The following is a 27,508-nucleotide window of genomic DNA, read 5'->3' as shown; positions in this document are numbered from 1 at the left end:
GTCCTTTATATCGAGCATCAGTCCCGAAAATCTCTTCACATATTCTCGGACTGTCCCGACTTGTTTGAGCTCTCTTAACTGGTGACGAGCTATGTAAGCGACATTTTTTGGCAGAAATTGCGTCTTTAATTCTCTCTTCAGGTCTGCCCAAGATGCGATGGTGCATCTGCCATTCTCTATGTCATCATACTTGGTCCTCCACCACACCTTGGCATCCCCAGACAAATACATGGTAGCCATGGCGACCTTTCCGTCTTCCGAATCGGCCCGCACGGCTCTAAAATAATGCTCCATGTCGAAGAGGAAATTCTCCAAATCCTTTGCGTTTCTGGCCCCGTTATAGGGCCTCGGCTCGGGTACTTTAGCTCGGCCATAGTCCATACCTATTGGCCCTGTTGCAGGGGCATTCCCAACAGCTCGCATGGTCAGGTTTACCTTGGCAGTAACTCAGCCATTTCTTCTCTGAGCACACCAACTGCCTCCCTGTAGTCTTCCGTAGTGTCATTTATGGAAACTTCTTGTTCCTTCAGCATGCGTTCCACTGCCACGATGGGCTCTTCCCACCGAGGGGAAACAGAAGTACCTGTTGGAGTGTTTCTTTTCTCCAACGCGATTATTCTGGATAGGAGAACATCATTTTCCTTTTCCAGAGCAGCTATGCGATTGTTTGCATCAGACGATCCCGGGTTATGACTTGCAGAGGAAAGATCCCTGACCCTTTCGTCCAGGCCATCTAGTTCCCCCAACCGCTTCTTAAGAGCTTCGATCCTCTGAGTGTTGCTCACCATAGTGTGTTTTGCCAAGCTCTTTCTAACTTGGCTCTGATACCAACTGTCACGGGCCGGCTATTTGGGTACTCCAACTAGACGGAACGTGCGGCACTTGCAGACTCTTCAAGCTAGCAAGTCAGCCTACAACACACACCTACAGGCAAACAAACTCAGTGGTTAGCCACATACACATCTCGAACATGCAACGGGCAATAACGAAGTATGAGCAAGCACAAAGCAAGTCATTCCTAGGAACGTCCACACAACACAAAGCACACAACAAGGCAAGTGGCACACAATGGCCCAACGAAGATAACAAACAAGTAACACATAGGCAACAAGGAAGAACACAGGGGCAAGTATGGATAAATATTGTTTTATTAATATATAGCCTTGATAGGGCAAGGGAGTACACAACTTTGGCCCCTATCTGCTGATGGCCATGGTGCTTCCCTAAGTCACCAGGTCACCTCCCCCTAAGGAGCCTTCTAGGGAAATAAAGTCTTCCCAGGAACATATATGATTTTTGTCTGGGAAACATATGCAATATTACAAAACTGCCACTACCCTATCCCATGAGGTTGCTTGGTGCAAGACTTGACTAATGATCAAGCACCAAGGCATGATAACTTACAAAATGGCCCCATGTGGGTGTGCCAAAGGGGCAGCACGCCACACATTGCACATTGCTTTTATATAGTATTTATAAAAATATGTGACGTTACATTCATTTGATAATTGATTTGGAAATAGAATCTTACCAACTTTAGATTATTATATACTTTTGAAAAAAAACTAATAAATGTATTTGTACAATAATAATTTTAAAAAGTAATATATATACAAATTGGTCTTAAGGGGGTTTTTAGCATGAGAGTCTCTTGAATAATACTTTATTTAAAAACATATTATTGAATTATAAATAAAATACAATAATTAAGTCCAATTCTCTTAAAAATAATAATAATTAATTAGTCTCTAATCCCTAATCTCACTAAACATTAATAATTAAGTTCTTGCAAGATCTTGAGTTTATCTTTGAAATTCTGTCTTTTAATATTATTAAGTGATTTAAAATAAACAACTTAATTAAATGCAGAATACTGATTAAGTTGTTTAAACAGATTCTAATTTTGTTAACACTACTTATGCAACTGTTTAAACAGAAACAAAAAAACAGGTAGAAATTCAACACACAAGAATTTTTACGTGGTTCAGAAATCTTTTAAGATAACCTACATCCACGGGACCAACCCAGAGAATAAACCAATTAGTAAAGAAATAATGTGTACAAAAGCATTGACTTAAACAATGTAAGACTCCCTTTGAAACTATTGCCGCAATCTTGTTGTACTCTTCTCTACGAATCTGGTTTTGATGAAACGTTGATTCTCTTGAAATACCTTCAAAGAATAGAGAGTGCTCACTTCCTCTCGAAGTGAGACTTAGATAAAATACTCTCCCGAAGATCCTTATGAACATGTTCACAATAGACACTACCTATTTACAAGGGACTAGATAGATATCCACAAGAACATTCAACACTCTCACAAAGATTAAGGTGAATAAACTTAATCTTTATAAATAAAATACTCTTCAAAATAACATACTGTTTACAAATTTTACAAATGGAAGAGGTGAAATTTCAAAAGGCCTTGGCAAGGTATTTATAGGAAAAGAAATTGTCCATGGCCATCACTTTCTGAGATCTTTGTAATTAATTTACAAATTCCTTTGATTTAGGAAATCAGCCAGCTAGATGAATTTTGTATCGATAGAAAAGGAAACTGGTGAGTCAGCAATGCCATCAGATTTATCTGGCAGAACGAACATGGTCATTTCTTTTGACCATGTTCATTTTCGAAACCTTCTTTATTCCAGAATGAACATAATCCCTGAAAATATTCTCAAGATAATTGAAATACATATTTTTACCAAATAAAGTTTATTTGTGATAAATATAGTAAAAAATGTATTCACACTAAAAGATATTTTCACACTAAAAATCAGTCGAATCAATTGATAATTAAATCATGAATCAATAAGGATATGGTACTGATTTTCCTCAATAACTTTAAAATATTTTGTCTAAATTAAAGTTAGCCAATAAAGGGTTTTACAATCTCCCCCTTTGGCAACTTGATAGACAAACATATTTTAAGGTTGTTATTTTGAAAGATCCTGCAAAAAAAAAAAAAGAAAGTGGTTAGAACAAGAAGGTAATGCAATTACTCCCCCTGTGACATTACTCCCCCTGCGATAGATATGTCAATAACAACAATAACCGCCACAAACAAGATAATCAATTATCACAATGACAGAATAAACATAAACATTTCTCCCCCTTGTTGTCTATCAATAAGCCAAATGAGAAAAACAACACAAACAAAGGAAGCCAAACGAAAAGACACAATACGCGTTCTTTTACAATTTATTTAAACCAAAAATGGTGCAATCAAAACATAGACAGGGACAAATGGCATCATTTGGAAGGACCCGCAACAAATTGAGACATCATGGTGCGTTGAAGTTGCTCTATGGTTGAGAGACAATTCTGGAGACTGTGAACTTCTGTTTGAACAGTTTCCATAGTGGTCTTGACACCAACGAGTTCAGTGATGACAGAATCAGCATCGTCAGCCTTGAGAGCAATCCCTTTAGTCATCTTGGAAGATGAGGATTCCTTTTTGAGTTTGTAATCTACACCGGCAGAGGGAGGTGTCATGATTTCATATTCCAATCGGAGAGGCTTTTGAGAATCAAGCAACTTGTAGATCAAATGAGGAAACACCAAATATTGGCCTTTCTTTTTGGCATTTCCTAAGGCAGTGATCTGATAAAAAATTAGAGTAGCAAGATCAACTTGGAGACCAGTCCCGACTTTGAACAGAAAAAATGTCATGTCAAAGGTAATAGTGGAGGTATGAGTGGTGGGAATCTAGTTGTTGATGGCAAATTTCTGAAGCACGACATAGTAATGAGTAAGATCTGTCACTTTGAGAACCGAGTGTTGTTCCCAAACCATATTCTCTCCCACCAATTCAGATAAAACCTTATCTTTGTTGAAATCCACCGCATCATTGATAACACCAGAAGGCACATTAAGAACCTTGACAATTTTAGTAGCACTAAACAAATACCAATGGCCCCAAACATAAACTTGACCAAACATAAAAGAATTGCTATCAAAAAATTCATCATTAAGATTAGCATAAAATTCCTGAACAACCCGAGGAACAAAACCATCAAACCCAGTTAAAGATCCCAACCACCCTCTATCCTCAATATTTTTAATGACCCCAAAAATTCTATGGGCAGAGAAAGAAATTTTTTTCTCACAAATAACATCTCTATGTACATAATGCTTCAGATTTTTCTCATTGTCATTGAAACAGAAATTCAAAGAGTGAGCTTTAAAATATGAAACTATTATGGCTTTAGGAACCACTGGTGACTTTGTGTGGATCTCAGGAATTTTCACAGCTTTCTTGCCCTTTGGAGAAACAGAAGGGTCCTCTGATGGGTCAGATTTGGCTTCGGATGCAACATCGTCATCATTTGAGGCATCATCTTCAAGTGGATCAACATCAGAGGGTACAAAAGCTTCAGATGGGTCAGATTCAGAGGAGGAACAAGGTGGAGGACTTTTCTTTACCTTTGTTCGAAACTTGGAGAGAGGAGTGGAACCCATGGGAGAAGATGCCTTTGGAGTGGAATCCGAAGGATTAGAACCTTTGGAGCTAAGGGATTCTCGTGAAGAGGAAACCTGGAACCACCCTTTGTTTTTCTTCTTGGGTGCAAGAACATTGGGAGATTCGGTGGAGTCAGAATGGGTTTCGGTCGAAGCACCTTCATGATTAGAGACAACATCAAAGAGGGATGTTCGAGCTTTTTTGGAAGACCCAGGGACAGAGGCGAGTGGAGCCGTCGTTGAAGGAGGTCTAGTTGGAGCTTTGGGGGCTTCGAGGTCTAGAATGACCACGACTTTGCTCGTGGTGGTGGTTGCATCAATGAGGATGGGTTGAGACAAAGTACTCTTTCGAGCCTTTTTCTTGGTGAGTGATGGTGATGCAGTCAACGAGCCAACCTTCAAATCCTTGAGAAACCGAGACCCACTTCCTCTAGTTTTCACCATGGTTGCAAGACAAAGAGAAAAAACTGCCACAAGGAAAAGAGAAATCAAAAAAGAAAAAGAAGAAGAAGGATGGTGACGGTTGTGAGAATGGGGCCTAGGTTGTCTGAATATAATGAATGAGAAAGATAGGGTTATTCCCTTTTTGAGAATAAAAAGGAATATACACTTTTGTAAAGTGCACGATAATATCCCAAAAAAATAATAACTACCAACATTAATTCACAAAACAAAATTGGGAAACAAGCCATAATAGGAAACTTTTGATCTTAAAAAAAATATGTGATAAAGACAAAACAAAATTGATACAACATGCCATTTTGAAACACACGGATTCAATTCTCCTTTGTATTTATTATATATATTTTTTATTATTTATTTATTTATATATATAACCAAATGTACCAAAAATATCCCATTCTGATTTGTGCCCAATGTCTTTGTGCCCTGTCTGTGGAGAGAGAAACAACCATTAATTCATAACATATTTTTACTATCAGGTTAGATGATATATTTAATATATATCATGCTATTTTTTTTACATATCACAAAATATATATACTCCTGTCACAAAAGATATTTCATCCAAATTAATAAGTGTGTATGATTCTTACAAATTTTTCCAACAGTATATCATAAGCATTTGTGTGTGATTGTGAAAAAAGAGATCATTGCCATGTATGACAATTTTTTCCTTTTCAGGACATTGCCCTATGTGACAATTTTTTTGCCTTTTTCTTAAAGAGTACCCAAATTAGACGCTTTCACACTACACTGAAGGCAGCCTTTATCAGTGGTAGAGTATCTTCTACATACTTTTTGTTACATAGTTCCAACTTACTCAAGGATATCAATTATACAACAGTGTAGGTAGCTTTATTCTAAAATGGAGCCTGAAAATACTTTTCAAGGATCAAATGCTCATATACTATAAACACAGATTTGGAATAATATTAATTGGAGGGACTATTTATTTTGATTTTATTTTTTTTTTAAAAATGTGCATGATATATATTAACTATAAACTCTAACCTGAAGTAAAAATACATTTTGTCATAATGATTGAGACTTTATAGTTGGGCAAGAGCAAGAAGAAATCACGCAACATTTTCTAGCACAGAGATATGGCACAACACAAATAAAAATTAATTACTACACACCCCCAAGGATTTCCTGAGGGAATCAAACTTGATTGTATCAATGGCTTTTGTAAAAATATCTGTAATTTGTTTGTCAGTCTCAATATATTCTAAGACCAAAGTTTTATTTTCAACAAGTTCCTTGATAAAATGATGACGAATGTCAATGTGTTTAGTGCAAGAGTGTTGAACATGATTTTTTGAGATATTAATTGCACTAGTATCACAAAAAATAGTCAAGGTGTTAAGATCAAACTCATAATCTGTCATCATTTGTTTCATCTATAATAATTGAGTACAATGGCTTCCTACGGCTATGTACTCAGCCTCAGTAGTTGACAAGGAGATTGAATTTTGTTTCTTTCTATGCCAAGAAACCAGATTGTTTCCTAGATAGAAACATCCACCACATGTACTTTTTTTGTCATCTGCATTGCCTGCCTAATCAACATCACTAAAACAAATAAGGTTAGAGTTTGTTTCCATTAAGTACCAAATTCCATACTCTTGAGTACCATTCACATAACGAATGATTCACTTTACAGTTGTCAAATGAGATTCCATAGGATTCCCTTGATATCGAGCACATACCCTAACAATGTAACTAATGCCAGGACAACTAGCCATGAGGTACAAAAGACTTCCAATCATGATTCTGTACAGTGCTGGATCTACCTTTACACCATTTTCATCCTTGGGCAGTTTGACTGTGGTTTCCATTGGTGTTTTGGCATGTTTAGCAGACTCCATCCCAAATTTCTTGATCAAGTTTTTGGCATACTTACTTTGAGAGATGAAGGTTCCATCTTCTGACTATTTGACTTGCAATCCTAGAAAATAGTTTAACTCACCTACCATGCTCATTTTGAACTCTTCTATCATTTGCTTGACAAACTCCTACACTAAGGAGTTAGAAGTAGAGCCAAAAACAATATCATCAACATAGATTTGTGCAATAACAATATCAGAATCAACATTTTTTATGAAAAGAGTTTTATCGACTCCGCCTCTTCTATAACCATTCAAAACAAGAAATTGAGTCAATCTTTCATACCAAGCTCTAGGAGCCTGTTTTAAACCGTAAATAGCCTTTCTAAGTTGAAAAACATGATCAGGATAATGTGGATCTTCAAAACCTTTTGGTTGTTCAACAAATGCTTCTTCATTCAAAATTCCATTTAAAAAGGCAGATTTGACATCCATTTGGAATAATTTGAAACCAACAATACAAGAAACATCCAATAGCAATCTTATTGACTCAAGTCTTGCGATAGGGCCAAAAGTTTCATCGAAATCAACTCCTTCAATTTGAGTATACCCTTGGGCAACTAACCTAGCCTTATTTCTTATTATTGTACCAAATTCATCAGTTTTATTTTTGAAGATCCATTTGGTACCAATAACATTTGTATGATTTGGTCTAGGAACAAGATTCCATACCTCATTTCTTGTGAATTGTTCTAATTCCTCTTGCATTGATTTTATCCATGACTCATCACTCAAAGCTTCTTTCACATTTTTTGGTTCAAAGCTAGATGTAAGGCAAAAAAATTGAACCAAATTCACATACCTTTTTCTTGTGACCATACTTTCTTCAATGTCACCAAGAATGATATTTAAAGGGTGATTCTTTTTAATTCTGGTAGAAGGTTCTCTCTGTATTGAATTTGTGATGATTTCTGGGCCTTCCTTTGTTGATCGTTCAGACGTTGTTGGAACAGCTTCAGCTTCTGTTGCAACTTTTTCTGTATAAGAAGGCACAACATCACCTATTGTCACAATAGGAGATTCCGTCTGAGAGGTTTCGGCAATGAACTTATCAATTTCTTCTTCATTGGAATATTAAAAAAATTCTTTTAAATCATCAACAACAACATTGGATGATTCCATAACAGTTTGAGTTCTCATGTTATAAACACGATAAGCTCTACTATTCATAGAATATCCAAGAAATATACTCCCACATCACTTTTTGAATCAAATTTTCCAATATTTTCAAGATCTCTAAGAATATAGCAAATACACCCAAAAACATGAAAATAACTTACATTGGGATTTTTACCTTTCCAGATTTTGTAAGGAGTTTTGGAGGTACCTGGGCGAAGAAACACTCGATTGATTGTGTAGCAAGCAGTGAATATTGCCTTTGCCTATAATCGTTTGGAGAGTTTCTTACTGTTCAGCATTACTCTGGCCATTTCCTACAAGGTTCTATTTTTTCTTTTAACAACCTCATTTTGTTCAGGAGTTTTGGGAGCTGAGAACTCATGAGAAATACCTAGAGATTTACAAAAATCATCATAAATAGTATTATCAAATTTCTTACCATGATCACTTCTGATTCTCACAATCTTACCTATATTGCAATCATTTTCAACTCTTAATTTCATGCAAAGATTTTTAAAGGCATCAAAAGTATCTAATTTTTCCCTTAAAAAGTCAACCCAAGTGAAACGAGAAAAATCATCAACACACACAAAAATGTACATTTTTCCATTAATACTTTCAACTTGTATATGACCCATAGGATCCATATGCAAAAGCTCAAGAACTTTTGAAGTATTGATTCTTGTAACACTTGTTTGGGAGTTTTTTAACTGTTTCCCCAACTGACATGGTTCACATTCACCTGCAGATTCTTTGCCCAATTTGGGTAACCCACGAACTTGCAATATTTTACAAACTTTTGAAATTTATATGACCCAATTTTTCATGCCATAAGTCAGTGATATTACCTATTGCTGAATGACATGTGAGAGATGGTGAAAGTGTATAACACTTATCAATAGATCTATATCCTTTCAATACACGCATACCATTTTGATCAACAAAATTGCAATCATCACGAGAAAAATTTACTTTGAAGCCTTGATCACAAATTTGACTTACGCTAATCAAATTAGCCTTAAGTCCTTCAACAAGCAAAACATTTCTCAATTTTGGTAATCCATCAAGACTTAGGGTACCTTTTCCAACAATATTACCTGACATACCATCACCAAAAGTTACAACACCACATTTCAAAGATTTGAAATTAGTGAGTATATTTGCATCATCTGTCATATGTCTAGAACATCCACTATCAAAATACCAAGAATTAGAGGCACGAGATTTATGACAAGTAAATGCAGCAAGACAATTTGTTTCTTTTTTTACTATCCAAACCATTTTTTATGGTTTTTTCACAACCTGTTTTCTTTTACTATAATGATTGAAATAATTGTTTTTTAAAAAAATTCATTATAGTAAAACATCTGGGCCAGATGTGCCCTTCCACTCCACAAAAAATGGCAAATGGGAATGAAATGACCTGTTTTTATTTCTTTTGAGAAACTTGGTCTGTTTAACAGATGTTGAAATAGATTGTACTTTTGTAGCATCACCTGTCTGAGATGTACCTGCAGAGACATTAGTGGTTGAGCTAGAAAAAATGCCAGATTTCACAAAAATGGTTTTGTCTTTTGTTTGAACCCATCAGATCCTAATCCAGAAAAATTACCTGGTTTTTGTCCTGCACCAATAACACCATCCAAGATCCTAGAATTTGGATTAAGCATTTTAACACCTTTAACCATGTAATTTAATTTCATTTGATAATCTCTTAATTTCACAATCTTTGACAACAACTTTGTCCTCAAGATTCTTCATAGTGTTTTCAAGTTCATCATTATTTTTTTATAAGGATTTGTTATTGCTTGCCATTAAGAGATTATCAGAACAAACCTTTAACTATTGATCATACATATCTTTGTACGATTCTTTCAAAGAGTCCTCATCCAGATCAGACTCACTGGATTCACATTCAAAGTTTTCTTCCTGAACTGTGTTGTTCAGACAAACAAGTCTTTTATTAACCTGCAAATTTAGAGTTAATCTAGAAACAACAGTGGTTAAGGCAAGGTTTGAGTTATCTTCTTCATCGCTACTTTTAGAGTCATGATCACTCAAAGTAGCTTCCATTACCTTTTTATTTTTCTTCAGTGTATTGGCACATTCAAATTGAATATGACCAAATCCTTCACATTCCCTGCATTGCACACCTCTTTTATTGCTATTGTCAAAAGGTTTAGAGAAATGGTTACCTTTGGAAGATTTGAACGTGGATTTTTTGTTACCAATCTTCTTCATGTATTTTTGAAAAAATTTGGTCAACAAAGCCATCTTATCTTCATCATCATTTTCATATGAGTCTTTCATCTTTGATGATTTGAGATGAACTGATTTTTCTTTGGGAGCACTTGGTTTTTCCTTTTGGCGGATTTGCTGATTGAGTTCAAAAGTTCGCAGTGAACCCATCAACTCCTCTACTTTCATTGTGTCAAGATCTTTTGCCTCCTCGATTGTTGTGAGCTTAGTTTGAAACTTGTTAGGAAGCACTCTAATGATTTTTTGAACTAACACATTATTTTCCAATTTTTAACCCAAGGCAAAATATTCATTAGTAATGTTAGATAATCCTTCATAGAAATCAGTGAGAGACTCAGTTTCTGTCATTCTAAGATTTTCAAATCTTGTAGTTAACATAACAAGCCTAGAACACTTGACATCAGCAGTTCCTTCAAATTGTGTTTGAAGGATTTCCCAAGCTTCTTTGGCAGATTCACAGGAGGAGATTAATTTTATGTATCCTTCACCAACTCCATTAAAGATAGCATGCAAGGCTTTGTTGTTATAACGAGACAATTTATCTTCAGCATCAGTCCAGTTAATTTCAGATTTTACCTTTGTTACATCATTTGATTCAGTTGGAGGTGTCCAACCGGTTAAGATTGATCTCCATGCCTTTTCTTCTTGAGATTTAATAAAGGCTTTCATTCTAACCTTCCAATAAGGATAGTTAGAATCATTCAGTAAGGGAGGACGTGTTATTGAGCCACCTTCTGCAAAGAAAGACATAACAAACAAACGAACGGAATACCACAAGATCTCACTAAAAGATTAGTGACCCACTCTGATACCAATTGAAATTTTGTATTTTAATATTACCAAGTGATTTAAAATAAACTACTTAATTAAATGCAGAATACTGATTAAGTTGTTTAGACAGATTCCAGTTTTGTTAACACTACTTATGCAACTGTTTAAACAGAAACATAAAAACAGGTAAAAATTCAACACACAATAATTTTTACGTGGTTCAAAAATCTTTTCAGATAACCTACATTCACGGGGCCACGCCCAGAGAATAAACCAATTAGTAAAGAAATAATGTGTACAAAAGCATTGACTTAAACAATGTAAGAATCCCTTTGAAACTATTGCCGCAATCTTGTTGTACTATTCTCTACGAATCTGGTTTTTATGAAACGCTGATTCTCTTGAAATTCCTTAAAAGAATAGTGAGTGCTCACTTCCTCCTGAAGTGAGACTTAGATAAAATACTCTCCCGAAGATCCTTATGAACACGTTCACAATAGACACTGCCTGTTTACAAGGGACTAGATAGATATCCAAAAGTACGCTCAACACTCTCACAAAGATTACGATGAACAAACTTAATCTTTACAAATAAAACACTCTTCAAAATAACATAATGTTTACAAATTTTACAAATGGAAGAGGTGAAATTTCCAAAGGCCTTGGCAAGGTATTTATAGGAAAAGAAATCGTCCAAGGCCATCATTTTATGAGATCTTTGTAATCAATTTGCAAATTCCTTTGATTTAGGAAATCGGCCAGCCAGATGAATTCTGTATCGACAGAAAAGAAAACTGGTGAGTCAGCCACGCCATCAGATTTATCTGGCAGAACGAACATGGTCATTTCTTTTGACTAAGTTCATTTTCGAAACCTTCTTTATTCCAAAATGAACATAATACATATTTTTACCAAATAAATTTTATTTGTGATAAATATGGTAAAAAATGTATTCACACTAAAAGATATTTTCACACTAAAAATCAGCTGAATTAATTGATAATTAAACCATGAATCAATAAGGCTACGCTACTGATTTTTCTCAATAACTTTAAAATATTTTGTCTAGATTAAAGTTAGCCAATAAAGAGTTTTACAATCTTTTTGTTCATGACACCATAGTTTGATATCCACAAGTAGTTTTTTTATACTTCATAATTTGCTTTTTAGAGAGAGATTGAGATGTTACTTAATTGGGAAAATGTATACTTTTGCTCTTTCATATTATTATTGGGTTTTTTTTAGCTGCAGTCCATATTCTTTATATGTTGTAACACTTAGGTCTCAAAAGTTGATTTTGTATCAGTTAAGTCACCAACTTTTTAAAATTATATCATTTAGGTCCCTAAATGCTATTTTTATTAATTTTAAAATACATAAAAAATGCAAAAAAATGGTGAATCAATCTTAAAATTTTTGGACCTCTTAGTTTATGACAATATCAAATATGACATTGAAAAAAATATATATATTTTTATGATATTTTTAAAAATATTTAATAGTTTTATAAATTAAATTAATTTTTCATTAAAATTTTTTTTTACCTACATTTTTTTAATATTAATAACTGAACTATCCTAAGATTATCGATATTTATCATGTACACATTTATTTTTATTTTGTAATTTTTTTATAATGCAACTTTTAACTAATGCACATAAATAACTTTATATACACTATTAACTTATAAGTTGTATTATTTTAAAAATGTATAAAATAAGCAAGTATAGACATAATAAAAATTAATATTATCAAGATAATAAAGTTGTTAGTATTAATTAAAAACAACAATGTATGTAATAATATTTTTGAAATGAAACATTAATTTAATTTATAAAAATATTAAATATTTTTAAAAATGTCATGAAAATATATATTTTTCAATGTCATGTTTGTTATTGTTATAAATTAAGTGTCCAAATTTTTTTAAGATTAATTTACCATTTATTTTGCAATTTTTTTTTATGTATTGTAAAAGATAAAAGAAATGAAAAAATATTTAAGAACTTAAATGATACGATTTATTATTTAACGAGATTAAAAAACTTAATTGCATTGCTGAATCACATATAGTTCAAGAAATTTTCATACTAAAACCCTTTCTTTTTTAAGAAATAGTATTTGAAAAAGTTAAAAAGAAAAAGAAAATTAGAGGAGTGTAAGAAAAAAAAGAAAGTTATTCCACTTCTATCTTCATGATGACTCATAGTTGCTAAACTAATGAGTTTCTAGCCATGACCGAGTTATTGATAATATTTGTGAAGAATACTCGAAAAAAATTATTGTTTCTCAAAAGACCACATATTAAAATAGCCATTCCAAAAAATCAATTTCCTATTATTTTAAAGCAAAGAATAAGAGTGTTTTTTTTAATAGGGTGAGAAGATGGGATGGATGGGATGGATTGGAAAGGATTTGACACAACCTTTCCAAGTTACTATACTAGCTAGCTTGCATTGTTCTCCATGGAAAACTAGTTTAAGATGAATCCCTTATAAAAGAAAAAAATAGTATAAATAAAATTTATCATATATAGATGTTTCCAACGAAATATACATCCGTGTGTGCATCTTTTTTTATGATTTGAAGAGATGTGTGAGTGTGATTGTGAATGAAATGTGGATTAGTCACAAACTTTGAATTTCAACTTAATTATTTTACTTTGTCATTTTGTCAAGTGTCCGACTATACAATAGGGTTAAAGGTTAATTATTTAGTCGTCATATGATCTGATGTAATGAATTGATTTTTTCAATTCCGAAGAGCTTAATTTCTAATAATAAGGTTTCAAATCCGCCGACTTTTAAATTTACCCGACTCTTATATACATAATCTTATCTATCCTTCAAGAAGGGTGTGTGTGTGCATGCATGCATATCTTTTCGTGACGTCTTTACACATACTAATGACAAAATTGTTACACGCCTCCAAATCAACAATTCTCGTACAAGAAAAAGAGAGGGTTTTCTCATTCACAGTATTTTCATATTTATTCTTTCTTTTAAAAAAAAAAATATTTAGTTATAAACACCACCACCACCACATATTAATACAAGTCAACTTCACACTACTATTGGAATTATTATGAATGGAGATTTTAACGATGATAATGTATTAAATAAGAAAACTAGATATCTGTATTTAATAAGACTATTATAATCATATCAATAAAAGTGTATTGCTATAAGACAGTATATGGTGCTCTCACACTATATGATGTGTCATTTCATTTCATGTATAGTGAGTCTTACTTATTAATAAGAATTTATTTAAAATATTAAATCAATGAAATTCAACCATCCATAAGATATCTCTTCATATAAAGTTGAGCATCATATGATGCCTTGTAACAATATTCTTAATTAAAAAAATCATCTTAAGTTATATATGCAACTAAAATATTTTCTATTGACTAAATTGCTCAATTTAGAAAGATTAATTTTATTAAGGCTAAATTTTTCCTTTTAAGTTTTAATTATAAAAATGAATATTTGTGAATCAAGAGGAATAACTCAAATAGTCAGACATATATAATTTGCTTCATAAGATCTGAGGGTACCTACATAACAATTGCTATAATTTTTCGGTCCCTAAATATTATAAAAATAGGTGAAAAACCTAATTTTAAATAAATATATGTATATATATATTTGTGGCCAATAACTTCCCTTAAGAGTGGATAATATATATTTTTTTCTTTCTTTCTAATCCCCTTATTAATTATATGTAGGTCTCATTATTAGGTTCTCTCAATTTAAAATTTTGGTAAAAAGGTGAAACTTATTCCATTAACATATATTTATCCAGCCATACATAAGATTCATTAAATTATATTATATATACTCACATTGCATTGCACGTATGCATATTATATTAAGAAACTTAAAGTTTATTCCGAAGGCTCAAAATTATTAGAATCATAAGAAAGATAATAACAAACAACTAGTGAGAAGACATGTATTACAATAATTCAAGCAAGAGAGATATTTCAACAGCTAAATTAACATAACCATAGACGTTGATCATGATCAAACGTGTACGTACCCCCACAAACAAAACCACTAGACAAACACAAATAACATACCAAACATTTTGAAAAGAAAAAAAACAATAAAAAAGTACCACACACACGTACGTGTATACATATATATCTAGTAAAACTAACCGTTAATTATGCTGCATGCATGCCCTCCCTCTAGTCACAAACTTAGTAATAATAACTTAATTAATTAAACCAAATTCAAATTATTATGATTCTTAATTATTTTCTTATGACCCTTCCTCCGCACGTGTAGGTCACATTGCAGGTATCTCCAACTACGAGGGTGTACTCATGAACGGGCCTGGACAAGAAGTTCGGCAAGTGAACCAACATGTCACACACACAATCAGTGTCTATTTCGTACAGCCACCGGCAGCAGTCGTCCTCCTCTTGCGTGCCATGGTGCCTGTGCCTGTGTCTGTGCCCGCCGCGGCCTCTTCTGTGCCTGCCATGGTGGTGATTTGCGTCCAAGGAAGGCGTAGATGGGGCTGGTGGTGGCAGTGGGCTATAGGGTATCATGGAGCAAGCATAATTTGCCAGCGCAAACTGCGATGCACACACCGGCCGGGGTGTTATACCCGTCTGCGGCCCTGATAGCTTTCCCTCAGTTTTCAGCACAATGAGGAAGAAGATGAGGAGGAACGTTAGTGTACTAGTTTTGGCTCTCTCCATGTGTGTGATTTTCTCTCTTATTTTTCTTTTTGGTGTAAAATACGTATGGGGATACTTCTTTCTAATGCATGCGAAAATGTAATGGGAGAAAAGGGATTCCTTGTTTTGGGGATTATGCCTAGTTCTTCATTTATATACAAGTTTGGTTTGGAATGGTTTTTCTTTAGTGAAATTTTGTTTTTGGTGAAGGTTGAAGAAATAATATTTAACAAAAAAAAGCAATTACAAAGAGGGTGAGTTGCAGGTTTTGAATGGTTGAGTCTCTCATTCGTTTTGTGTGATGGACTAATTGAGCTTTGTTAGGTGACTAAATATTAATATTCGGTGTGTTGATGAAATCAAACTTACTCCTAAATATTTAAGGAAAGTGAGATAATAAAGCATGGACTTTCTGCATGTGGAAGGGAAATGTTTAGTGAACTTTTATTTTTGCTTTTATTTTTTTATTCATGACAAATAATCTATTTACCCGTATAATACTCACCAACATTTAAAAAAGATTAATGTAAATAAAACAAAAGTAATTTAGGATTATAATATAATTTTATGGATATAGGAGCAATTATTATATACTTTGTGTTGGAAAACAAACAAATTGGAATTTCCCATGAAGCTAGTATTAATTTTAAGATGTTTAACCTTTCTACTTTTTTTTTTTTCACACACTGCATTCATTATAAGTTAATTGAATAAGAATAAGTAGTTTCTTAGGGTACTGAGTTCTTCAATCCGCAATTTTATGACTGATTATAATTGACTGCAAACCATGCTGAAACATAGTCGTCTCGGAGATACAATTGAACTGTTACCAAAATTAATGGGAAGAGGTAATAGTGTTCACAAAATCTGGGAAAATAGTAGGTGTCTTTAACAGGGCTTGAAATATATACATGTTCAATCTGATGATAAGAAAATAGCCTTTAAATTTTACCAATGGGGCATGTCTTCTTCTACAAAACTTCAACAGCATGGTTCTTGAAGTTCAAAAGAGTCCCCTGTTATACAAAATTGTAGTCTCCAAAGCAGGCTTCTTCTATGTAAGTGACAAACCACAGAGCATGGCCATGATCATGATTAGGAAGATGATCAGCACATGCGCATTAAAAACCTGTAGAAGACAATCCATAAGACCACTAGCCGAGACAGAGCATTTTGCAAGTTCTGCTAAATAATAGAAGCGGCTTTAAGCATAATTTTAATCAACATATTGAGAACTGAGTTATGAGGTAGCAAGATGTTAATTTATATAACCATAGAAAGCAATTTTTTTTCTTTAATGCACAACAAGAACACATATTCAATGAATCATATTCAACTGGAGATTTAGCAAAGATTGAAGATTTGATCTAGCAGCACAGACATCTTTCATTAAACATCTCATATTCAACCACATTGTTAATGAACATAAACATGTACTCAGCTGCACCACTTACTGATCTGTTCCACTTTCAAAAGCCAGCTTTCTTCTTCTACTCTGCCATCCTTATAGCCATCACCTCCATATCCTTCTCAGTCTCCTCTCTTTGCAATCTCAACTGCTCTGCTCTCTGCCGCCGCCCTTCTTCCAATAGCTCAACAAACTTATCCTTTATCTCAAGCAAAGGATCCCGGTCAACCAATTGATCATTCTTGTAAGCCTCCCTCAGCACTGCCGTCTTGATCCCACCTTTCAAAGACATATAGAAAATCCCAGAATGCCTAGTGAACACACTTGAGAAAGCATTTGAAAATCTGTACTCGTCACTGAACTTCCCTAGTATTGGTACCGGAATTCTCTTGTGTATGGACAATGACAACAGCTCATGGAAAACTCCAACCGTCCTCTTCTCCATTTCTTGTGATGCTTGATCCAAATGTGAGATATCATCGTAAGGCGAGACATAATCAAGTTCCATCCAGTCCCTAACCCATTCCCTCATTTCCTTTCTCAAGAAAAACCCCGGTGGAAGCTTGTAATAGAAATTTGGACGAGCCCGGATTCCAGTCACCCTCGATTCCTCCTCTGATCTCTGCTCAATTACCGATTTAGCAAACTCGGGGTTCCATGAAACCAATTCCAGAAACGATTTCCCTTCCCCTGGGGACCCTGCTAACCTGAAATACTGCGAATATTTGGGCACCAAATTGACCAAAAAATCATTCGGGAAACCAAATTCTCTCTTCACATGAACCAATTTATCTGCACTAAGAACCCTATCCTTGGACATCATCAACAATTTGCACAATTTAGACACAATCAAAGCCTCATTTTCCGTGATAATCCTTTCCTCTTCTTCGAGAAATAGTTTAAGCCTATTACTAACACGAAGAAACTGAACTGGTTCAGTCTTGGGTTTGATCCTATCATAATAAACATCAAATAAACCAGGGTTTTGGGTGAGGAAGGTTTTAGTTTTGACGTTAAGGCGTAATCTTTCGCGGCGTTTCTCGAGGTACCGTAGCGGGATTACTTGACCTGGTTCGTTAAGGACCTCCTTCACGACCCGGGAGCAGAGCTTGAACTGTTTGTCCTTTTCTATGGCCTGGTCTAGATTTTGGTCCTTACGCCATACCACTTTCAGACTCGAAATGGGTTTTGCTTGAATATTGAGTGTAGGGTTTGTGTGGGATGCTACGAATTGTGTAAGTTTTGGAAAGTATGAGCAAATAGTTCGGATTTTGAGTAGCATACCTGGAAAATGAGTTTTCAAAAGATCTGCAAAATCTCGAGTTTGAGAGAGGAATGGAGGAAGGAGAAACAGAACAATGTTTCAGGGTTTTAGCTTCGAAACGGGTATGTTCATGGGCTAAAACCCTTGGTTAAGCTAGGTCTGGCACCGGGTGGACGCCCAATAAGATAAGCTCTACTCTAGTGTTTTATTTAGTTTTTTTTTTAGAAAAAATATGTCCTTTAAGTTTTCAAAAATACTATTTTTAAAGTTTCATAATTACGAAAATATAATTTTTAGAAAAAATAACTAAAAAGTAACTTGAAAGAAACTTGAAAACAACTAACTAGACCAACTAAACATCAAAACAAAAACAAAAACAAAAACAAAAACAACGTGAAAACACAAAAAAACCTAAAAATAACGTAAAAATAATTTGAAAACAACACAAAAAAGAAAAAAATACAAAACTTTAAAAATGTAAAAATTTCTACCGTAAAATTGAAAAAAAAATGTTTGACTGTAAAAACGTAATTTTTTAGCGAACATTAGTATTTTATGTAATTTTTATTTCAAGAGATATTTGCGTCATAAATCAATGGTGTTTTTTTTACTAAGTGTAAACAACGTACAATGCACATTTGTTTAGTTTTATTATGATTGTTATATAAATTTTAAATAAATAATTAATATTATATATACAAGAATGACATAAAAATATTAAAAGAAAAATTAACCAAAACATTATTTATGATTTAAAAAAAGGACAATTATGATTTTTGCCCCCCAAACTATGATTTATACATTATTGTGCCCCTTGATTTTTTTTTTCAGGCTGTTAAAAATTCCCCTCGATCTATTCACAGTCATGTAAGTTGGGACTTCCGTCTAATTCTGTTCATTTTTTTAACGGGACGGTGATGTGGCATTCTTTTCCATGATGTGGGATGACATGTGGGACACTAAAATACATTTGGCTCGTTGACATGACATTTTTATTAGGGAAATGAATTTTGAAAATAGAAAAGAAAGTAAACAAAAATGAAAATGGATTAACTTTGGGGGAGGTGAATTCCTCAGACGAAAATCCGAGTGAGAAGTACGCCTGAAATTGCCACAGATCAGCAAAACGCCGCCTAGTCGTGGAGTGGAGGAAAGCCGCCTGAAATCATGAAGGAGGAGTGAGAAGGAGGATTCAAACACCGATTTCTGTGTGTGGTGGAGTTTCGCCTGAGTTTGCTACAACCAGGTCGTGCGACAAGTTTTGGAGAACCGTGGGGAGGAATACAAAATCCTCAGCAAAGAGAAAGGGATACCCAAAACCTCATGACCGTGCGAATGAGATTCCATTTTATAATGCCTTACTCAGTCTTTTCGTAGTCAATGTGCACATGGAAACACCGTGAAAGTGTTTAAGACTTTTATTGGGTCTTTGTGGGGTCTGTGGTATCTGTTGAGTATTGGTTTGTGTGTGTTGTGTTTTACTTTGACTAGATTCCATTCAATAAAATAATTAATGTATTTTTTGGGACCACCAATTTTTTTGGCTTTGACAAAGTAACATATTCTATTATGCTTTTGTTGTTTTGCAGAGCCAACATCTAATGTGTTCACTCTAAATGTGCATCACAAGAGACAATTAAAAATGATAGGTGTTGACGATGAGAACTCGTCAACTAATTAAGGTCAGAAAATTCAAAGACTTAACTAGGAACTTATGAACTTAGGAAAACTTATGGAGAGTTAGAGAAAAATTGCAGAAGAGTAATGGAAGAAAACATGTATATTGCTCTTTGAATAATCTGGCATTACAAGAATTTTCCAACCCCCTAGTATGAGGGGTGGAGGTCTATTTATAGCTTGACTTTAATGGCTCCTGATACAAGGTGGTCCCAGGGGACAAAAAGGTATGCAGGCACATTGTCATGGTAGTGGCACAGGTCCTGGTGGAGCAGAGGATTGTGGTGTCGATGCTTGTTCGTGGTCAGAGACATGCAGGTCATGCCACCACTCCTTGTACCTCCACTACTGTCCAGGCATGGATGTCAGAGTCACACCTCTGTCCTCCTCAGGATCGTACATCCAGTACTCATGGGCGTGCCTTGTACCTGATGGTACTTCTTTTATTTACAAGGCATAAACTCTATTCGGGCTTCTTTACATTTTGCTAAGTGTTGAAGAACATTGTAGGTTCTTCATTAACGTAGAATGGATTTCCTGTACGCGGCCTCCACGTTGAGGCACTTTTAGGAAATAGGCCTTGTGTAATGAGGCCCTGCAACGTATCGGCCTCGCGACATGAGGTTTGGAGAACCAGGCCTCCCTTGTGGTTGATGTGCATCTTGACGTTTGGGTACGTGGTCTTAGCGTCAAGGCATATCAACGTTTAGGCGTGTAGCGCCTCGCATAGCGAGGCACTTTTCTTCATGCATACCTCATACCCAGACGAACGAGACCCTAAGTCTTGCGTCGAGGAGCAAGACGCCAAGCCACATCCATGGCGCTATCGTGTGGGTGAGACGCAGAGTGGGGCGCGAGGCATGAGGGCGTCACAAGGTGCCTACTGAGTGGCTGAGGCATGATGGCATCGCTAGGCGCTTGCTGAGTGGCTGAGGTACGATGGCGTCATGAGGCGCCTGCTGTGTGGCCGAGGCGTGATGGCGTCGCAAGGCGCCTGTTGAGTGGCCGAGGCGCAATGACCTCACAAGGCACCTGCTGTGTAGTCGAGGCGTGATGGCCTCACGAGGCGCTTGCTGTGTGGAAAAGGCATGGTGGCGTCGTAAGGTGCCTGCTGAGTGGCTGAGGCATGATGGCACCGCGAGGCGCCTGCTGTGTGGCCGAGACGCGATGGCCTCGTGAGGCGCCTGCTATGTGGTCGAGGTATGATGACCTCGCGAGGCGCCAGGGAGCGCGAGGCAGTGGCAGGTGTGCGAGGCGCTTCCACCTATTCACGTGAGACACTGCAGAGATGAGCCAGCTTCAGGCACACCTGGAGCAGGCCGATCTGCGCGAGGCGCATCCAAAGTGAGCCTGTGCGAGGCAGCGGGTGATGCTCATGCACTTTTGGTTTATGCTTCATTTTATATTTCTACTTTCATAGTGCCTGAGCGTCACTTTGAATGACCAACGAGGCTTTATACCTAATTGTTTTGGACCTTCAAAGGACCTTAGACACGAGATGTGGGTCTTTCACCAGTGTAGAATTTTTAGTACCCACACTTGCCCCCCAGTCTATGAGAGGGCCTTTAGGCGCTCTGGTAGACTCTTCGGTATGGTGTCTTTAGAGCATAGGTGGTGTTAGTGTGTTTTTGGAACATTATCATACCTCTCATTTTTCTTATATATGCGATCTTTTATTATCGTTTCTTTATGTTTGAGGTCCTTTTGAGCCCGCTCCTGTATGCAGGAGCAAAAAGGGGTTCGATAGGTCTTTTTTTTTTTTTTTTTTATTATAACTTGTTGATGTTTTATGTGGACCGGTAGTAATAGTCTCTTTGGTACACCTTGATTGTATTTATAATGATATGTTGACCCTTTGGGTTCTAGCTATCCTTTTATATATTTTCGCGCGTGCTTGTTATTTTTTGCGAGAAGCGTCCTTCTCGTCATTATGCATAATACTATTTTTAAAAGGGTCTCTTTTATGACCCTTTTTGGCTAGACCACTTGGTGGCCGCTATAGGCTTATTGGTGGATGCTCTCCCTGAGGCCTTTCCCCTCGTGGAGGTATCAACCTTTATTAGGGGGTTATCCTTGTGAAACCTTTTGACTTCTTTTCACAAGTGTCTCTTGTCAGACACTTTTTTTGTTAGACGAATTGTTGGCCATTCTAGGCTTATTGGTGGATGTCCCCCTTGAGGCTTTACCCCTCATGGAGGTGTTAGCCTATCATGAGGTTGTCCTTGTAGAACCTTTTGGCTCCCTTGACATCCATAAGTGTAGCTAATCCTTATGAATTCAAGAAGTGCTCTAGGTTTATCAACGAATGTCCTCATTGAGACCATACCCCTCACAGAGGTGTCTAGCCTTTGTTGTGAGGTTATCCTTATAGAACCTTTTGGATCCCTTGATATCCATAAGGGTAGCCAACCTTCATGAACTCAAGAGGTGCCTTGTAAGGTTTTCTTCTTTATTTCTTTTTTTTTGTTATATACTCTGCCCCAAGTGGTTGGCGAGATTTATCTTGTCAGGCACTTTGATTATTTTACTCATGTACTTTGATAATTTCAATTGGCAATGGGTATATAAGAGGCAGATATGTGCTCGCGTAAATGAGGAGTGTGGCACGCCAATTTCCCACTTTGGCTACCTCTGCGTTGAAGCGCTGGATATACTTTCTCAGGCTTTCATTTTTGCCTTTGTTTACATTGACGTGGCTCCTAGCGAGTGTCACATAGTCACAGAAGGCGCATTGTTACGGGAGGTATTCCCTTCCTTGAGATGTCATGCGCGCTTTTTTGGGGTGAGATGGGAGAGGTTCTTCTTGGATCTCCTTCAAAACATGGACTTATTGGCTTCCAGCTTCCTTTTTTGCGTAACTGCTATCTGGGTTCTAAGGTTCTTCATCATGTTTCCTAGCTCCTTCCTCCTCCTGTTTATCAAGTGTAGAAGGTCACAGGCGGATGGAGCTTAGGTCTTTCTCTCCTTCATGAAAGAGTCTGTGAGGACCTTCTTTCCTTTCACTCCATCTTCTCTTTGTTGGGACATGCCTCTCTTGTCCCCTGGCTTCTTCCTCGAGGAGGCGGTATTCATATCATGTGTGTGCCCCCCACTTCTTGACCGCACCTGTGGCAAGGAACCTTCATGGTGCTTCAGTCCTGAGGAACTACTCCTGGAAGCTGGATCTTTCCATCGTCAATGGGGAAGGTCGTTTTCTTCTTTCCCTGTTCTTCTCCTATATTCATGGTGGAAGGTACATCAGCTTTTCCTTGTGCCATGTAGTAGAGCACTTCTAGCATTTTTTGCACCGTCTCCTCTAGCTCATCTATCTCTCTCTTATCCGCTTCGATTCTGATCTCCTCAGTAACCCGGGGGTCTAATCCTTGTGGGTTTAGTTTCCTATGGGTGACCATCGCCATCGGTCCCAATGGCTTAGCAGTAGTGCGGAGAGAGGTGTTATATCATTCTTTTGCCTTCTTCTATTCTCCCTTTATGCTTGTTATTCCTCCAGGAGTTGGGAATATAACAGACAGGTGGTAGATAGAGGTCACCGCTTTCAATTCTCTCAGGGAAGGTCTCCCCAATACCGCATTGAAAGTTGAAGCACAATTTACTACAATGAAGTTTGACATAACGGTGGTTTGTCTAGGTTGATCCCCCACGGTGAGAGCTAACCCAATCATTCCTGAGGGTTGTATCGAGTTCATAGTGAATCCATATAAAGAGGTGTGGCAAGGTCTCAAGTTCTTGATTCCCAAGCCCATCTTCTCTAAAGCGGGACGATATAAGATATCCATTGAACTTCCATTATCCACGAGGACATGGTGCACTTTTGTATTGGCTATATGGACGGTTAGCACCAAGGGCTTGCTGTAGGCAAAAGCTTCTTTGGCATATGTACTTCTTCCTCTTCCCGACTCTCCTTCGAATGCTAGATCTCCAAAAACCTTTCTTACTCCCCCATGCACCTTCGAGGCTCATTCGTGAGCTCGTGGTGAAGTCGGCCTACCCTCTGGTCTTGGGTTCTCTTTTGTAACATACTTACCCAGGTGCCCCCTGTGTATGAGCTCCTTAATTTACACTTTCAAATGGTTACACTCTACTGTGGTGTGGTCAATGTCCTTATGATACTGACAATACCTACTGGGATCTTTCTTCGATCGATCTCTCTTCATTGGCAGGGGTCTTTTGAAGGGGACTTGATTCTCATTCGTGACGAAGATATGTTCCCTAGTATGTGTTAGATCAGTATAAAAGGTGTATTGGGTCTGCCTGTGTTCATCCACACGTTTGGGTTTCCCCGGATGATCGTCTCTCGGCTCTTCGTAGGCTATCTTTTTCTTTGCGCTATTTAGGCTTTCATGGGTTGAGGGTTTTAGGGACGGCTCGCTCTTTCTAGCATTAAGACTCTTGTGACTATCTTCAACATAGATGTATTTTTGTGCCCGTTCGTAGAAGTCGTCTAGGTTAATGACCACCCTCTTTAGCATGTTATCCCACAACTTACTACTCGGGCGCACTCCGGCTGTAATGGCCATTTTTTTAACTCCCCTCAGGTCAGGCTTCCTACTTTAGCTGCCTCCATATTGAACCTATGGATATAACACTTTAGGCTCTCATCCTCTCCTTGTTTTACATTAGCAAGGCTGGTGCCCGACATGGTGTAATCACGCACCGCGTGATGTTGGAGAAATTCGTCGAAAAATTATTGCCAAGACCTGATGGACCCTGGCCTAAGTCTTTTGAACCACTTGTATGGAGGTCCCTTCAATGTAACTATGAAGTAGTGGCTTCTGGCTCTGCTATTAATTCCCCTTATCTTCATTAGGTCATTGAACACATCAAGATGGTACTTTGGATTCGTATTCCCCTCGTAAGGGGTCATGTGGGGCTCTTTGAAGTTGGCTGGGAGCCACACGGCTTGGATTTCCCTAGTGAAGGGTGACTCATAATCAAACTCATCGCCGACAGTGTGCCCCCCAGATGTGGTGATCATCTTGCTCCTTAGGCTCCTCATCTCGGTGTCTAAGTCTTGTCTCCTTTTGTTCAAGGAGTCCCTTAAGTCGGATTGGTTGGCCTTTCCTTTCCTTTTGTCTTCTGGTGGAACCACAGGAGATGTGGTCCTCTCCCCTGACTTTCTTCTGTTGAGCTCTTCCCTTAAGTCTTGGGGTGTTTCCCTTGAAGTGACTTCAACTTTGTTCTGAGGGTTAGCGTCGCTTTTCCGCTCTGGCCTCTTAGGCTGCTTTGCCTATTCGGGATGCTCATCCTGCTTTGGCCTAGGGGTATTGCTAGTGGAGAGTCGAGTCCTCCCGTCATCCACAGGGACTGTGGTCTCTCCCCTCTCATGGCCTTTCTCCTTTCTCTTAGGAAGAGGCATGCTTGATTTTCCCTGTAATAGGCCATTTAACACCTCTTGCATGTTTTCTAAGGTGGTTTCTATCCTCTGGTTCTTTCGGCGTAACTTGAGTATCTCATCCTTGTAGAATCGAGTGCTAGAGCTCAAGCTTATGGAATGTACTCGGGGACTCTTATTGGGCCTGTGCGTTGAAGGACCCGAATCCAGCGGGCCAGAGTTCGGCACTGGTGGTGGCCTTGGGGAGGAAACACTCTTGCGCCACCTGTAGGGGCGTCTGCTAGTCCTGGACGGTCTCTATCAGGCTGGACAGCTGGGGATGAAGTCTCCCTTTTGTCTTTAGGAGCCATGGGCTCTTTGGGTGCATCCATATTTTCGGGAGGTGGAGGGTTCCTCATGGAGGCTTTCAACTAATCTCTGTATAGGTGGACATTAACCTCTTGTTATTCTCTCAAATGCTTAGAACATCTTGGCATCTTTCCCTGCCAGAATCAATAGAATAACAATGGCTTAACACTTATCCTTCCCACAGACGGTGCTAAACTGTTGACGGTGAGAACTCGCCAACGAATTAAGGTCATAAAATTCAAAGACTTAACCAGGAACTTAGGAAAACTTATGGAGACTTAGAGAAAAATTGCAGAAAAGTAATGGAAGAAAACATGTATATTGCTCTTTGAATAGTCTGGCATTACAAGAATTTTCCAACCCCCTAGTATGAGGGGTGGAGGTCTATTTATAGCTTGGCTCTAATGGCTCCTGATACAAGGTGTTCCCAGGGGACAAGAAGGTATGCGGGTACACTGTCATGGTAGTGACATAGGTCGTGGTGGAGCAGATGATTGTGGTGTTGATGCTTGTTCGTGGTCAGAGACATGCAGGTCATGCTACCACTCCTCGTACCTCTACTACTTGCCAGGCACAGATGTCAGAGTCACACCTCTGTCCTCCTCAGAGTCGTACATCCCGTACTCATGGGCGTGCCTTGTACCTGAGGGTACTTCTTTTATTTACAAGACATAAACTCTCCCCAAGCTTCTTTACGTTTTGCTAAGTGTTGGAGAACATTGTGGGTTCTTCATTAATGTAGAATGGATTTCTTGTACGTGGCCTCCACATTGAGGCACTTTTAGGAAATATGCCTTGCGTAGTGAGGCCCTGCTATGTATCGGCCTCGCGGCATGGGGTTTGGAGAATCGGGCCTCCATTGTGGTTGATGTGCATCTTGATGTTTGGGTATGTGGTCTTGGTGTCAAGGCATATCAGCATTTGGGCATGCAGTGCCTCGCATAGCGAGGCGCCTCTCTTCATGCGGGCCTCGCACCCAGAAGAATGAGACCTTAAGTCTTGCGCCGAGGAGCAAGACGCCAAGCCGCGTGCGAGGTGCTACCGTGTGGCCGAGGTGTGATGGCTTCGCGAGGTGCCTGCTGAGTGGCCAAGGCATGATGGCATCGCGAGGTGCATGCTGAGTGGCCGAGCTACGATGGCCTCACGAGGCACCTGTTGTGTGGTCGAGGCATGATTGTGTCGTGAGGTACCTGGTGTGTGGCCGAGGCGTGATGGCCTCGCGAGGCACCTGTTGTGTGGCCAAGGCATGAAGGCATCGCAAGGCGCCTGCTGAGTGGTTGAGGCGCGATGGCCTCGCGAGGTGCCTACTGTGTGGTTGAGGCATGATGGCCTCGCAAGGCGCCAGCAGGGCTCGTGGCAGTGGCAGGTGTGCAAGGCGTGTCCGCCAGTTCATGTGAGACGCTGTAGGGACAAGCGGGCTTGAGGCACACCTGGAGCAGGGCGATCCACGCGAGGCGCATCCAAAGTGAGCCTGTGCGAGGCAGCTGGTGATGCTCATGCACTTCTGGTGTATGCTTCATTTTATATTTCTACTTTTGTAGTGCATGAGCCTGCTTCGAAAGACCAACGGGGCTTTAGACCTGATTGTTTTGGAGCGTCAAGGGACCTTAGACACGAGATGTGGGTCTTTCACCGATGTGGAATTTTTAGCATCCACAATAGGTAACATTCCTGGTTACTTTGATAGGGTTGTTATTTATGTTCATTATCAAGATGTGGATAATATGAGCATATTTGAATTGCATGGTATAGCACAGAACTTGGGGTATTCAGATCCTTTTGGATTTAGTCATTATTTTAATTGGACTAATTTTGTGACTTTGGAATG

The 27,508-nt window shown here is 37.8% G+C and overlaps 2 protein-coding genes across 2 annotated transcripts; both read right to left on the bottom strand.

Annotated features, from left to right (window-relative positions):
• Positions 1 to 6,888: 6,888 nt before the first annotated feature.
• Positions 6,889 to 9,209, bottom strand: LOC133814611 (uncharacterized). Its single transcript, XM_062247550.1, has 4 exons — positions 8,777 to 9,209; positions 8,368 to 8,397; positions 7,612 to 7,870; positions 6,889 to 6,943 (listed from the first exon to the last, which is right to left on the bottom strand). The coding sequence occupies exons 1-4, from the start codon at positions 9,207 to 9,209 to the stop codon at positions 6,889 to 6,891; spliced, it is 777 nt and encodes a 258-aa protein (XP_062103534.1).
• Positions 9,210 to 16,392: 7,183 nt separating this feature from the next.
• LOC133792210 (protein WHAT'S THIS FACTOR 1 homolog, chloroplastic) lies at positions 16,393 to 18,511 on the bottom strand. Its single transcript, XM_062230128.1, has 2 exons — positions 17,106 to 18,511; positions 16,393 to 16,780 (listed from the first exon to the last, which is right to left on the bottom strand). Exon 1 carries the CDS (start codon positions 18,339 to 18,341, stop codon positions 17,142 to 17,144), a length of 1,200 nt encoding a protein of 399 aa, XP_062086112.1. The 5' UTR covers positions 18,342 to 18,511; the 3' UTR covers positions 16,393 to 16,780; positions 17,106 to 17,141.
• Positions 18,512 to 27,508: the final 8,997 nt, after the last annotated feature.

Source organism: Humulus lupulus, chromosome 1 (genome assembly GCF_963169125.1).
Source record: "Humulus lupulus chromosome 1, drHumLupu1.1, whole genome shotgun sequence".
NCBI lineage: Eukaryota > Viridiplantae > Streptophyta > Magnoliopsida > Rosales > Cannabaceae > Humulus > Humulus lupulus.
This window is presented reverse-complemented; position numbering and strand designations above follow the sequence as displayed.

What these genes read in the sequence shown, in the direction of transcription:
- LOC133792210 (XM_062230128.1), bottom strand. Translation starts at nt 18,341, where the DNA reads ATGCTACTCAAAATCCGAACTATTTGCTCATACTTTCCAAAACTTACA.
- LOC133814611 (XM_062247550.1), bottom strand. Translation starts at nt 9,209, where the DNA reads ATGGTTTGGATAGTAAAAAAAGAAACAAATTGTCTTGCTGCATTTACT. An exon ending in CACATGTCATTCAGCAATAG is followed by an intron (nt 8,398 to 8,776) that starts GTAATATCACTG and finishes ATTGCAATATAG; the next exon opens with GTAAGATTGTGAGAATCAGA. An exon ending in GAGAATCAGAAGTGATCATG is followed by an intron (nt 7,871 to 8,367) that starts GTAAGAAATTTG and finishes ATTCCAATGAAG; the next exon opens with AAGAAATTGATAAGTTCATT.